Here is a 15,054-nt window from a genome sequence, read left to right as displayed (position 1 = left end):
TCTCTCCCAACTCTACAATTCTGGGATTTTATGCCTTCAGTTGCTTCTAGAATACTACAAATTTTTGGGTAGCTCCCACATCTCAGGAAGTCCAATTGTTCCACAGAACATTAGCAGCCTGACCTGCTCTGCTCTTGAGGGGACACCTGAAACTTCAGGGTCTTCAAAGAGAAAATGCATTAAGTACAATAATAGGACCTCCCCTGATTTGTTTCCAGTCGCATGGAATGATGATCCCTCCCGTGGCGCATTGGTAAGATGCCGGCCTTCTACAATGCCTGCGTCAGCCCGTCCACCTTCTCCCTCACGGGCATCCCTCAGCTGGAAGCTGCCCATGTCTGGATCTCCATCCCTTTCTGCTCCATGTACATCATGGCCGTGGTGGGCAACTGCACCATCCTCTTCATCATCCGGGCCGAGCCCAACCTCCATGAGCCCATGTACCTCTTCCTGTCCATGTTGGCCGTCATCGACTTGGTCCTCTCCTCTTCCACCATGCCCAAGCTGCTCAGCATCTTCTGGTTGGGCAACAAGGACATTGCCTTCCACTCCTGCCTCCTCCAGATGTTTGTCATCCACTCTTTTGCCACCATTGAATCTGGGATCTTTCTGGCGATGGCCTTTGACCGCTACGTGGCCATATGCACCCCCTTGAGGCACAGGACCATCCTGACCCACTCGGTGGTGGCCAAGATCGGGCTGGCCGCTGCTCTGCGGGGCTTCCTATACATCGCTCCACTGCCTCTTCTTGCCCTTCGATACACTTACTACCACACCAACATCATTGCACACTCCTACTGTGAGCACATGGCTGTGGTGATGCTCTCCTGCGAGGACATCTCCATCAGCAACATCTATGGCATGGCCATTGGCTTCCTGGTCCTCATTGTTGACTCCCTGTGTATCGGGGTGTCCTACGTCCTCATCTTCCGGGCGGTGATGAGCTTGTCCACCACGGAGGCCCGTCTTAAGACCTTCAGCACTTGCACCTCACACATCACCACCATCTTGGCCTTTTACATCCCTATAGCAGTTTCATCTTTGACTCACCGGTTTGGGCATAATGTGGCTCCTGCAGCTCACATCCTCCTGGCCAACTTCTATCTCATCTTCCCTCCCGTCTTGAACCCTATCGTGTATGCCGTCCGAACAAAAGAGATCCAAAGGAAACTGGCTAAGATGCTGTCTTGGTCCCGGAGACGAGCTAAAGGCCTGATGTGAGCCTCAGGGTGATTCATGGCTCAAATCAAATGCAAGGAGAAAGCTCATCTGTGGAGTTTCTGAACTAGCTCTAGAGGCGGAGTCTCTTACCAATACCACTTGCATATACCAAGAACCAGTCATAGAATATAAAAGGCTGACTCACATTATTGGTGTTAAGTATAATTGCTTAATTGGCACTGAAATGAAGAAAGCTTATGTGTTTTGCTGAAAGGGTTTAAGTGGGAGATTCCACTGAAGCTAAAGAACAGCAAAAAGTGGTCTCTGAGCTACTTGATGGATTGATAGTTAACAATTGCTGTTTTCTGCTAGCTAACACATGAGTGTTTAACCTTAGATCAGGTTTATTTTATTTCTAAGAAGATGAACCTGTGCTGGACCTGCACAATATATTGTATGGAAATATTTGGATGTATCTTTGATGTTTTTCTTCTGTTTTGAAGAAAGTTCTACAAGCAAAGGTTTGAACACTCTAATGAGTCTGGACAATGCTTCATTCCAAAGGAGTCGGTTGTTATGCATCCAGTCGCTTCAAACTGTGCAATATTAATATCTGCAATAAATGTTCCCTGCTTTCCCTGCCATGCTTAAATGCACATACAGTTTGGCGTGGTAAATTTGGAACGTAAAATCCTTCATTACCCATATCGCCTTCCTCTTCACTCCGTCCCAGCTGCCTTTGACCTCACTATCGTTTACAGCAGTGAGGAGTTTGTGTGTGCAGCAGGTTTTCTAGTAGCATACTCCTTGTCAAAGGGTTATTGGTCAGTTAATAAAGGATAAACTCAATAAACTGAAGCTCAGTCCAAATAACACTCAGATCCTGCTATTGTCCAGTGGTTCTCTAGACAGGATGGGTGGGAGGTAGTCTGCTCTTGATGGGGATATGATCCCTCTGAAGAAGCAAGTCCATAGCTTTGGGGTACTTCTGGATCCATCACTGTTGCGTGAAGCTCATGTGGCCTCCTGGGAGAAATATCCTCTTCAAACTTCCAGCCAAACGATCCACTCTATCTACTCTTTTGCTAGCTCAACCTCAATGCCATGGCAGGAAATTTCAGAGATCCATCTTCCTTTTGTAATGCTCAATGTATGCACAAAGGATTGATCACACAAGAAAGGCAGAAAGTTCCCTGGGTGGGTTACGGCCATCTCCGTCTCTTGGGAGTTTTGGGAAGGAAGGTTTGAGACAGAACCTGTGTGGTGCATTGGTTAGAATGTCAGCCTAGAATCTGGGAGAGGCCAGTGTTCAAATTCCCCCCTTGGTCATGAAGATCACTGGGTGACCTTGGGCCAGTCACTGCCTCTCAGCCTAACCCACTTCAAAGGGTTGTTGTGGGGATTGAAAAAAGGGTCACAGCAACACTCTTTTGTCCAGATCCTGTTATTTCTGGCTTCTTTGCCTCTGTGTTAAATGTGCCACATACCAAGCCAATTAATTTGTTTCCAGTCACATGGAATGATGATCCCTCCCGTGGTGCATTGGTAAGATGCCGGCCTTCTACAATGCCTGCGTCAGCCCGTCCACCTTCTCCCTCACGGGCATCCCTCAGCTGGAAGCTGCCCATGTCTGGATCTCCATCCCTTTCTGCTCCATGTACATCATGGCCGTGGTGGGCAACTGCACCATCCTCTTCATCATCCGGGCCGAGCCCAACCTCCACGAGCCCATGTACCTCTTTCTCTCCATGTTGGCCTCACACATTTGTGCCGTCTTGATCTTCTACATCCCCATCATTGTCTCCTCCCTGATACAAACACATTTAGGAAGCCATATAATGTTAACCAGCCAAAGGCATGGCTAATAAGAAATGTTTTGGCCTGTTGCCTAAAGGTATGCAATGAAGGCACCAGGTGAGAACTTTCCCTGTTCTTGTGTTGCCACCCACCGGACGTCTCACAGAGGAGGCACATGAAGAAGAGCATCATATGGAGAAAGGTGGTCCTTGAGGTATTGCCGTCCTGAGCCATTTAAGTCTCATTCAATGTTCATTGAATATCCCACCATCACCAGGAGTAGCCCAAGCAATTTTGCTGCCCAACACAAAGGACAAGAAGATGCATTGCCTATTCTGTGCACAAAATTGGACCAGAGTAGTAGTTGACTCTTACTTGACCACTGGAATAGGACAGTCCTTCACTGACCCCAAGAGTAACAGGCTAGCTTCGGGGCTGCAGGGCAGACCACATGGCACACATTTGTAGCCACTTTCTGCCCCTCAGAATTTGTTGCCTGAAGCAACTGCTTCATGCATGAGCTGGCCCTGGTCATTGTCTAATCTCTCTGCAAACAAATCAGGCTAGGTGCTCATTAAACAGGTTGCTGATTCCAAGGAATCAGGTTTGCTACACTTGATCTCTGGTGAGCTGATGAACAAAGCCTGTGCTTTCTAGATCTGTTTGGGATCCAGAGAGCTGAAGGAGGCCTCTACTGCAACATCCATCTGCCCACAGGCTTTGGTCATCTTCGGAGACTGCTATTGGGGAACACCTATTGCCTTCTGAGAGACATAAGCTCTCCTCTTCAGAATCCTGGGCCAGCAAGGCAACAGCATCTCTCAGCATCTCAAGGTTGATCCTTGAGATTGTTGAGGAGCAAAGAGGGGGTCCTGCTGGAGCTGTGAGCTCACTAACCATTGGAAGCATAGTTTAAGTGTAGCTTCTTAACTCTCTCCCCCTTTCTCTTTTCCTTCCTTCCTTCCTTCCTTCCTTCCTTTGTCCCCCCTCCCCTTTCACATCTGGATTAATGTTTTAGTTCGGACCAAAAAAGACATTTGACAATAAAGTATAGTCTATAATAGGGAATGGAGCTTATTTACTTAGTGAATAAAATCACACCCGAGTCTTTTGAACTGTTGTTTTAGTATTTATTGTTATTATTATTTATTAAATTTGTATACCGCCCTATATCTGCAGTTCCTCCTAGCTTACTATTGTGTTTTGTGAGATACAGTGCTATTTTTCTATAAAAAGAGGGGCTGGAACTCAACATGAATGCTTCTCTTGTTCTCTTTTAATGGCAATGGCGGCCATCTGAGAGGTGCCAGAACTGAGTTCTGGCAAGTTCTGGCTGAGAAAAAGCCCCGGTGAGATAAGTTTGAATTGAAGAGGACGAAAACCTTAATTTTGGGAAGACCATTTATCTTTATCTCTGTAGTTCCTGAATAATAAATGTACTGTAAAGGAGATGCTCATTGTTTACAGGGGGTGAAGGGGGTGATGATGGAATCTGTGCATGTAAACAGGGTAGGACAACTGGAGGGAGGAGAAGTGGGGAGTAATCACTGGTGAGTGGAATTGCTTAATAGACACGGAAATGAAGAATGCCTGTGTGTATTGCTGAAAGGGTTTAACTGGAAGACGCCACTGAAGCAAAAGAAAAGCCAGAAGAGCTCTCTGAGCTCCTTGATGGGTTTGATAATAAGAGAAAGAGAAAACAGCTCCAGGCCAAATGGAGGTTCTAAGGAGAGAGAGACCTTGGATTCTAGGTCTGTTTGGAATTGTCTGTTATTTCTAAGATGCTGGGCCTGTGATGGACAGCACAAGATATTGTATAGAATGTTTTGGATGCATTTTTTGATGTGTTTGTTCTGAAGAAAGTTCTGCAAGTAAAGCTTTGAACAATCTAATGGGTCTAGACAATGTTTTATTCCAAAAGCAGTCAGTTTCCGTGCTTCCAGTCGCTTCAAGAGAGCCAGCGTGGTGCAGTGGTTAAGAGCGGTAGACTCGTAATCTGGTGAACCGGGTTCGCGTCTCCGCTCCTCCACATGCAGCTGCTGGGTGACCTTGGGCTAGTCACGCTTCTCTGAAGTCTCTCAGCCTCACTCACCTCACAGAGTGTTTGTTGTGGGGGAGGAAGGGAAAGGAGAATGTTAGCCGCTTTGAGACTCCTTTGGGTAGTGTTAAAGTGGGATATCAAATCCAAACTCCTCCTCTTCTTCTTCTTCTTCTTCTTCTTCGTCTTCTTCTTCTTCCTGCTGCACAGTCTTAATATCTGTAATATTCCCTGTGCAAGGGAGAGAGAGAGAAAGCAAGGAGGAGAGCAGAGGGGGAAAGGGGTGAAGGTGAAAATGGGGGTGCAGAGGGGGTTGCAAAATAGGAGGGATTAGGAGGCACCCCCAGTTGTGAAAGCAGGGGCATGCAAGGGATGAAGGACAGGCAGGGATGTTGGCATCATAGCTGGGTGGAAGGCAGGGCCATCCCTCCCATGAGGCAAGGTGAGGTGACTGCCTCGGGTGGCAGGATCCATGGGACAGCAGATCTGCCTCCAAGGAAAGCACTGCCTGCTGTTGCCGCTACAGCGACAGTGACAGCTGCACCACACTCCTTGGAAGCCAGATCTGTTGTCTCCTTGGCAGCATCCCATGCTGAGTCTACAGTGATATCTTGGCAAATAGGAGGCTCTGCTGGTCTCCTCCCACCCTTGTTCCCAGTGTAGATCTTCATTCCCCCCTTCTTCCTGACGTACTGTAGATGTTTTTCTTCTTCTTCTTCAAAAGCAACTACTCTATTCTGAACTTAAAAATGGAAAGTGTAATGCTGGTGGTCAACAAAAGAAGTTCAAAGATTGTCTCAAGGCAAATCTAAAAAAATGTAGTATAAACACTGACAACTGGGAAACACTGGCTTGCGAGCGCTCCAGTTGGAGAACAGCCTTTACCAAAGGTTTCATGGGCTTTGGAGACGCTCAAACTCAGGACGAAAGAGAGAAACGTACTAGAGGAAGGCACGCTTGGCAAACCCTCACTGTGATCAACTCCCACCCAGAAACCAATGTCCCCACTGTGGAAGGACGTGTGGATCCAGAACTGACCTCCAGTCACTTATGGACTCACTGTTAAAATCGTGTTCATGGAGGACAATCTTACTTGGCTATGAGTGATCGCCAAAGAAAGAGAAGACTGTAGATGTTCGCTCAACCGCCATCCCTGGCAGGGGTGGTGACATGATTTTGTGGTTCGCCTCAGGTACCAACATATATTAGGCTGGCCTTGGTGGAAAGTGAAAAGGGTGCTTAGCAGCTGCAACAAGTGCAAAGGGAGGAGGAGGAGGAGGAGGAAGAAGAAGAAGAAGAAGAAGAAGAAGAGTTTAGATTTGATATCCCGCTTTATCACTACCCGAACGAGTTTCAAAGCAGCTGACATTCTCCTTTCCCTTCCTCCCCCACAACAAACACTCTGTGAGGTGAGTGGGGCTGAGAGACTTCAGAGAAGTGTGACTGGCCCAAGGTCACCCAGCAGCAGCATGTGGAGGAGCGGAGACGTGAACCCGGTTCCCCAGATTAGGAGACCACCGCTTTTAACCACTACACCAGGGAGGCGGTTTGCATGCAGGGTGGGTTGCACGAAAGGAGCGGGGAAGACGCATGGGCATGTGGGTGGTGGTGAAATTGGGTGTGAAGCAGAACTGCAGAACAGAAGAGAGAAACGGCTTCAGAAATGATGGTGAAAAGCAATCTCCATAGTCCCATGGCATGGGAAGGGGAAGCTCTAGAGAGTTAATGTGGGGGGAGTTAATGTGGGGGTTGGTGAGCAGAGGGAGAAAGTGTTCAGCCTGTCAATGAAAAATATTTTTTCCTCCGTTGGAAAAATCTTCTCTTGCTCTATCCTCTTGCTCATCCAAGAGGACCCTTGAAGAAGGAAAATACTTTGCACAGAGCCTCACGCACCTGCTTTGTCCGGATGCTGTAAATGATGGGGTTCAGCATGGGAGGGAGGCTGAGATACAGATCAGCCAGCAGGACCTGCACGTGTGGTGGCACTGCCTGGGGAAAGCACTGGATGTAAATGGAGGCCAAACCTGGGAGGTAGTAGAGCAGCATCACACAGATGTGGGAGCTGCAGGTGCTGAAGGACTTGAGCCGCTCGGTTTTCTCGGCATGTTTCCCCACAACCCTGAGAATCAGCCTGTAAGACAAGGCGATGAAGGCTGTGTCGGTCCCCACAATGAGGGTGGTCCCCACCAAGTTGTAGGTGCTGCTTGCAGAATAATCTGCACAGGCCAATTTCATGACCACCATGTGCTCGCAATAGGAATGAGATATCACTTTGGAAGCACAGTATGGCAGACGCCTCAACATCCAGGTCAAAGGCACCATGAAGAGGATCCCTCTTGCCAGAATGGCCAGCCCTATCTGCACGACCCTTTGGGATGTCAAGATAGTCTCATATCTTAGCGGGTGGCAGATGGCGACGTACCGGTCAAAGGCCATGGCCAGCAAGACTCCTGACTCCACAGCTGTGGTGGCGTGGATGAGGAACATCTGGGTGAAGCAAGCATCAAAGCCAATCGCTTGAGAGCCCATCCAGAAGATGCCGAGCATCTTGGGGACCACAGTTGTGGTCATGACCAGGTCAATCATTGCCAACATGGCCAGGAAGTAGAACATGGGATGGTGCAAGGTGTGAGCCAGGAGGATTGTCAGGAGCAGGACGCAGTTTCCTGCAAGCGCCATCAAGTACATTGAGCAGAAGAGGGCGCCCATCCAGGAGTGGGCACTTTCTAGCCCAGGGATGCCAACTAAGAAGAAGGCAGAGGAGCTGGAGTTGAACTTGTCTGGATCCATGAAGCTGAGCCTGGTGTTCTAGTTTAACGAAAAATGAAATCCCAAGAAAGAGAATTTGCGTTTAAGGTTGGCTTCACAAAAGGGAAGCAACGCTGTTTTCTCCTCTTTCCCTGTAGAAGGTTTCCTACTGACACCTTCTCACTCTACAACCCCAAGGATCCCGGAGGATCAGTTGCTGGCTGGGGCTGAGTTCTAGGACAGCCCTAGTAGTTCTGCTTCACTCACCGGTACACAAGTCAATCAGTGAGTGGAACTCGAGGACCTTCAAACAAATACACAAGTATTCCCCAACCTGGTGCCCTTCAGATGCCCATGCTGGCTGGGGATGGTGGGAATTGAAAGCCAGCACATCTGGAACATAAGAAGAGCCTACAGGATCAGGCCAGTGGCCCAACTAGCCCAACATCTTGTTCTCACAGTGGCCGACTAGTTGTCCCTATTAGAAACCAGCAAGCAGCCCTCTTCCCTCCTGGTAGCCGTTAATAGTCTTATCCTCCATGAATTCATCCAATTCTCTTTTAAAGCTATCCAAGTTTGTGGCCTCCAGTGGGAGTGAGTTCCATTGTTTAACTCTTTGCTGCGTGAAGAAGTCCCTTCTTTGCTCTATCCTGAATCTTCCAACGTTCAGCTTCCTTGAGTGTCCACAAGTTCTGGTGCTATGATTGAGGGAGACAAGCTTTTTTTAATCCACTTTCTCCAGGCAATGCATAATTTTATAAACTTCTATCATGTCTGCTCTTGCTTGCCTTTTCTCTAAACTAAAAAGTCCCAAATGCTGCAACCATTCTTCACAGGGCGAGTCACTCTACCCCCTTGATTATTTTGGCTACCTTTTATTGAACCTTTCTCAACTCTACAATATGCTTTTTGAGGTGAGGTGGCCAAAACTGTACACAGTATTCCAAATGCAGCCACACCATATATTTGTGTAACAGCAATATGACACCGACAGCTTCATTTTGAATGCCTTTCCTAGTGATCCCTAGCATGGAATCTGCCTTTTTCAGAGCCATCATCCATTGTGTCTACCTCTTCCTTGAGATATCTTCTATGACCTCAAGGTCTCTCTCCTGGCCTGTCACCTCCAGTTCAAACCACATGAGCACAAAAGAGAAATTAAGGGTTTCTTTCTTTCTTTTTCTTTTGCTGCAATATGCACCAATATTTACACTTATTTACATTGAACTGCATTTGCCATTTTACTGCCCATTCACTCAGTTTGGAGAGGTTCTTTTGGAGCTCATCGCAATCTCATTCTGTTTTAACAACTCTGAATAATGTATTATCATCAGCAAAGTTGACCACCTCACTGCTCACTCCCAACTCTAGACCACTTATGAACAAGTTAGGAAGCACAGGTCCCAGTACTAATTAAAGAGGGGCTCCATTTTCTACTTCTCTCTGTCCATTCAATCCTACTCTTTGCTTCCAGCAACTTAAGCAACTTCTGATCCACAAGAGGACTTCTCTATTTCAGTGACTGCTCAGCTTACTCTTTGGTGAGGTACTTTGTTATTTATTATTTATTACTTAAATTTCTATGCCACCTTTCATCTGAGGATCACAGGGCAGTTTACAATATAAAGGGACAAAAGTACATAAAACAACAAACAAACAACAACAACATTTATACCCTTCCCATCTGGCTAGGTTTCACCAGCCACTCTGGGCAGCTTCCAGCAAAACATAAAAAATAATAAAATGTCTAACATTCAAAATTCCTGATACAGGGCTGCCTGGTGTGTAATTCTTTATCTCCTTGACATCTGATGGGAGGGCGTTCCACAGGGAGGGTGCCACTACCGAGAAGGCCCTCTAACAAACAAGACAATGTACTTTGTTTAAAGCTTCCTCATCCACTGAGCTTGAATTACGCATATCCCTATGTGCATTTGAAGGTCATATAGCTCATCTCAACTAGGGCCAGGGCCTTTTCAGAACTTTCCCCGACCTGGTGGAACGTTCTGTCATGGGAGACCAGGGCCCTGCGGGACTTGACATCTTTCTGCAGGGCCTGAAAGACAGAGCTGTTCCGCCTCGCCTTTGGTTTGGACTCGGTCTGACCCTTATGTTTCCCTCCCCTTATGGTCTTGATTTATCAGCTACTTTAAAATGAGGCTGCGTTTCAAATTGCATTTTAACCTGTATTTTAAATTGGTCCCCCCCCCCCATTATGTTTTTACTGTAATTTTATTGGTGTTAGCCGCCCTGAGCCCAGCTCTGGCCGGGGAGGGCGGGGTATAAATAATATTTTTTATTATTATTATTATTATTATTATTATTATTATTATTACTACTACTACTACCTGTAAGCTGCTCTTTAATGCCAGACCTACCTGAGTCAGATCCAGATCAGGTGAAGACATAACTGCAAAGGAGGCCTTGTTCTCTGCTTGCAACTGGCAATAGGGAGCCATGCCAAGAAGATCCCATTACGAAAATTGCATTTCCCTCCTCTCTTTATATGAACTCCAGGAAAACCACAAGGGCTGAACACTCTTGTCTTGTCAGGAGCACAGAGGATAAACAGACACTCAGCTGAATATGCTGTGTGTCTCCCTGTCTTGTTTACCTGCAGTTCTGATCCCCAGCAGCTCTTTCCCTATTCCTGAGGTGTGTCTTCTGATACTGGGTGGCAACAGCTGAGTTGCATGAGGTCATCTGAGCATCCTCTAGGACTAGCACACAGATTGCAGCAGTGACCTGATTTTTTGTCCGGCTCCAGGAATGCATCACCTGCGTGCAAAGCCAATGCGTTCAGCTGAGGCGCTATAAGGGTATTTATTACCTGGTCGATCCCCAAAATCATCCTCTTCAGGGAGGGGAGAAAGGAGAAAGGATTTGCTGTGGTGTGAGGGAGAAAAAGCACCTGGGGACCACACCACTTTCTGTCCTGGTTTTTTTTAATAACAGTATTTATAGCCCACTCATTACTGAATGTTTTCAATCCCAGAGTGGGGTTGTTGTTGTTGTTTAGTCGTTTAGTCCTGTCCACCTCTTCGTGACCCCCTGGACCAGAGCACCCCAGGCCCTCCTGTCTTCCACTGCCTCACGCAGTTTGGTCAAACTCATGCTGGTAGCTTCGAGAACACTGTCCAACCATCTCATCCTCTGTCTCCCCTTCTCCTTGTGCCCTCCATCTTTCCCAGCATCAGGGTCTTTTCCAGGGAGTCTTCTCTTCCAGAGTGGGGTATAAAGCAATAAAAAGAAACAGAGAAAAACTATATACAAAAATTACAAAATCGTATCAACAGGACCCATAAACAACTAAACAATTCTATCATAAGTCAAACTAGCAGAATTACAACATACAGTAATAACAAAATATGGGCCTCAAGGCAAGATGTGTTGCTGATGCCCCCACCACACTCCTGATTCAGGCCCTGGATCTGTGGGGTGGGAGGAGACCAGCGGCATCTCCTGCACCCTGTAAAGCATGGTGGCCTCATTGCTGCAACAGCCATGTGTAGGTCAGCCTGGCTGCCCAGCCGTGCTGTGGTGCAGATGGATTTGAGGGCTTCCCCCATCTCAGTTCTGCTTCCCATCCAGCAATGGGAGCATTCAGAGTCCTCCAGGGTCCCAGGAGGAATGGTGCAAACAGCACCAAATGCGAAGCTGTTGGATATTCTCTTTCTCTGTGTGAGAATCGTTTGTTCCAGAAACGGAGAAGAATTGAGAAGAAGTTTCAAGAAGCAGCAGAAGGCTGAGTTTGTTTTGTCTGTTTTATGGATAAAGCTTGTTGCAGGAAACCCCCCCCCCCCCATCATTCAGTTTGTACAAACACGAGACACACACACACACTCACACACATCTCAGCCATACATTGGATCTGTAGCGTTCCACTTTTATTTTACACCATGAAGGAAGGACTATCAAAGGGGGGAGACTTGACACAAGACAGCCAAGTCCGCAGCGAACCCTACCCAGTTGGCATGCCAACCTTGATGGTCCTAGACAGAAGATCATTACACTCACAAAGGACCTGCATATGGAAGTGGATTCAGTAGGGACTGAAACAAAGGACAGTGACCAGCCCTTCCCTCTGGGGTCAGGAAACAGTGAACTCCTCTTTGTCCTCAGGGATGTAATCATGGGGAGGGGGAAAGGAGGAACCAGACAGGTGACAAGACACTCAGGTTACCACCACAACTCCTCCCTGAACCCCTCCTCTTTGTGATGTGTCAATGATGTAGTTATGATGTAGTCTTAGGGGTGTTGCATGGGGGATTAGTAGCTAATAAATGTTTTTGTTCAGGGCTTCCATCTTGTTCCACCTTGTGGCAGGTGGGAGTCCTGTCGCGACAGTCTTCAATCAAGACCAAGCCTACTGGCTGCTGTTTTGCTCTGGTATTCCTGGCTGGTGTCCTTGTTTTTTTGTCCAACGGAGCCCTCAGATTTCTCCGTTAACAAGCTCACATCAAATGATACAGTAAACCAAAAGGTGGACAGGGGAACAGTGTTTGGCCCATATCTCACCCTAGCAGCCATCTCCGAAGTCACGTAACCAGGAAATTGGGAAACCCCCCAAGGGGCTGCGAGTGTGTCAGGGGTCAATAACTGGTTGCAGGGGTTGCTTATCGAAAGAAGACCCCCAAGGCTTATCAAAGAGTGGAATTTGGAGAAGAACAGATCTGGGAGGGAGGAGGAGACGGGTAGTCAAAATGCCTGGAGAAGTAAATAAAACGTGTCTGAAAAGGAATGGCGGATCAAGACAGGCAATTCACAAAGTATCCTGATGGACAAGTTTGGAAATCATGGCATCACACATGCTCCAGTTTCGCTGAACAATTCCCCCTTCCATGACATTTTGTGATGTTCTCAATACGTTTTGGGTGGGTGGTCATACTGATAGGACTGGGGGGGCTGGACCCTTTCTGAGGTTTTAAAAGTTGCTCCCCGCTTTGCTCAAGGCCAGTGGCGTAGCGTGGGAGGTGCAGGGGGGGCCGGCCGCACCGGGCGCAACATCTGGGGGTTAGGGTTAGGGGGCGCAAATCCACGGGTTAGGGGGCGCAAATTACTTGCCTTGCCCCAGGTGTTGACAACCCAGGCTACGCCACTGCTCAAGGCTCTTCTTTCTGCTGCTGGAGGCAGGGAGAGTCTATAGCAACACATTAAGAAAGACTGGGCTTAAGTAGCTGTTTCCCTTTCCCTGGTTGTCAATTCTATTCACTTCCTCTGACTGACAGCGGACATTGCGGGGTCTTAGGTCCCTTGAGAGGGAGTTGAGCTGCAAAAGCAAAGCCTGACTCTTTTTTTTTTGGTAACAGGTTCATGAAATGGTGGTGTTTTCATGACAATGGCTCTCTTTGAGGAAAGGACGAGGGAAGTGGGGAAGGAGATGTGGCTAATGTTTTTGAGAATCTTCCTCACTAAGTCAGTTATTGAGCTTAGAACAGGCCTGCGGGACAGACCTCTAAGGGCAGTCTGCCCCACCTGGGGAAAAACCTCTAGGTCAGTTTGCATTTCTTAGGGCAGAAAGTATTGATCTGATGTGTAGAGATCTTTCCTATTCTAATTCATTCAAGAGGTTTCTGGAAGTTTCTCTGTGTGAAAGAAGCAAGCAGAAGGTTCATGTTATTCCTTCAGAGACGCTGAGTACAGCTGGTTTAAACTGGTTCTGTTATCTCTTTCTCTCAAGGTCATGCTGACTATAATAAGAGGTCAGAAGGAGCCTGGATTTCACTTTCTCTTTCTTTCTCTACCAGTATGGTGTAGTGGTTAAGAGTGGTGGACTCGTAATCTGGTGAACCGGGTTCGCTTCCCTGCTCCTCCACATGCAGCTGCTGGGTGACCTTGGGCCAGTCACACTTCTCTGAAGTCTCTCAGCCTCACTCACCTCACAGAGGAAGGGAAAGGAGAATGTGAGCCGCTTTGAGACTCCTTCGGGTAGTGATAAAGCGGGATATCAAATCCAAACTCTTCTTCTTCCTTCCAGTGTGGTGCTCTGTACATAGTATGCTTAGTGTTAAGGTTTTATTCTTATTATAAGTTATTGTAAGTTTAAGTTAAGTCTGCTGCAACAGGATTTCTTATGGACAGTTCCAGTCCTGAAGGTTTTGGATTTGCGACCATTATGCTCATCTGCCTTCAGTAGCAGTAAAGCTCTGCTGGATGAAATTGCCTCTGGTCTATTTTGGGGGGGTCCTGCAACGTGTTTAAGTTTTTACTCTGCTAACTATACATTGGAGTTCTGCTCTGGATCAGTATATTGAGTAGAATTCCGTGACACTCTAATCAACAAATGGCAGAATGCAGCAGGTAAAAAACTTGAACAGCAGGCAGATTAAAACACGGAAGGGTTATAAAGTCAAGCACAGATTACAATGTACCTCAAGGGCAGTTTCCATTTTTATTGAGGAAAAGCCTAACAGCCATTACATTTATATCCCATTTTCCCCTCCTCCTCCAGGAAGCTCAAGGTGAAATACATAGCTCTCCCTCTCCCGGTTTTATCCACACAACAACCATCTGAGGTAACCAGGGTATTCTACAGCTTATCACTTTTGTGTATCTTTTGTAAGTAACTTGTCAGTTGTTTTAACACAGAGAATCACAGAACTGTGGAGTTGGGGGGTCATCTAGTCCAACCCCCTGCTATGCAGAAATGACAACTAAGGAATCCCTGAAGAGATGGTCACCCAACCTCTGTTAAAAAACCTCCAATGAGAGTCCACCACCTTGTGAGATGGTCCCTTCCACCTAACTTTGGACAGCTTTGTTAGCAGTTAAAATCTTGCAATGTGGGAAGCGTTGGATGATCCTATGATAAGCTTGAATAGTTCTGTCTATAGGTTCCCTGAGACATAATGCTTGGCTGGAGCATGACTGGGGACGCAGATGTAAACAAGTATTGGGGGAAACATTTTAGGGAAACTTCCGGAGGTGGCGCCATCGGTAATGGCGGATACCCTCTGAAACGGAGGGGGAAGCTCCGCAGAAATCGGGTCCACCGCTACAGCGAAGCGGAGGACCCTCAAAAAACCCACAGGCGGGTGAAGCCTGGGGCCGTGGGGCTCAGCGGGCACGCTTTGCGCCCCCCCGAACTGTCAAAGGAGCCCTGAAAAGAGCTCCGGAGCGGAGCGGGGGTGTAGCGCTGTGCTGGAGCCGATCGCTACTTCTGCGGAGTGAAGCTGCATAGCAGTTACCGGAGAGCGCTGGCCTTTTTCCTGTGAAACATCGGATTAAAACAGCTATCCGTGAGTAAGAATTGGGAACTTGGAAAGATCAAAGTTAAGACCAAGTACTGGACTTTGATTTTGAATTTGAAT

The 15,054-nt window shown here is 47.4% G+C and overlaps 2 protein-coding genes across 2 annotated transcripts; one reads left to right on the top strand and one right to left on the bottom strand.

The window, feature by feature from the left end:
• Nucleotides 1-258: 258 nt before the first annotated feature.
• LOC307214960 (olfactory receptor 52M1-like) lies at nt 259-1,221 on the top strand (the record flags this gene model as incomplete). The annotated part of the gene is made up of 1 exon (XM_079974076.1): nt 259-1,221. The coding sequence occupies one exon, from the start codon at nt 259-261 to the stop codon at nt 1,219-1,221; it is 963 nt and encodes a 320-aa protein (XP_079830202.1).
• Nucleotides 1,222-6,835: 5,614 nt separating this feature from the next.
• On the bottom strand, nt 6,836-10,203 carry LOC307213933 (olfactory receptor 52I1-like; the record flags this gene model as incomplete). Its single annotated transcript, XM_079972164.1, has 2 exons — nt 6,836-7,804; nt 10,123-10,203. 2 exons carry the CDS (start codon nt 10,201-10,203, stop codon nt 6,836-6,838), a joined length of 1,050 nt encoding a protein of 349 aa, XP_079828290.1.
• Between the last annotated feature and the right edge of the window lie 4,851 nt (nt 10,204-15,054).

Source organism: Podarcis cretensis, assembly GCF_951804945.1.
Source record: "Podarcis cretensis genome assembly, chromosome: 4".
NCBI classification, from domain to species: Eukaryota; Metazoa; Chordata; class Lepidosauria; order Squamata; family Lacertidae; genus Podarcis; species Podarcis cretensis.
The sequence above is the reverse complement of the archived record's forward strand: the minus strand, read 5'-3'. Positions and strand labels throughout refer to the sequence as shown.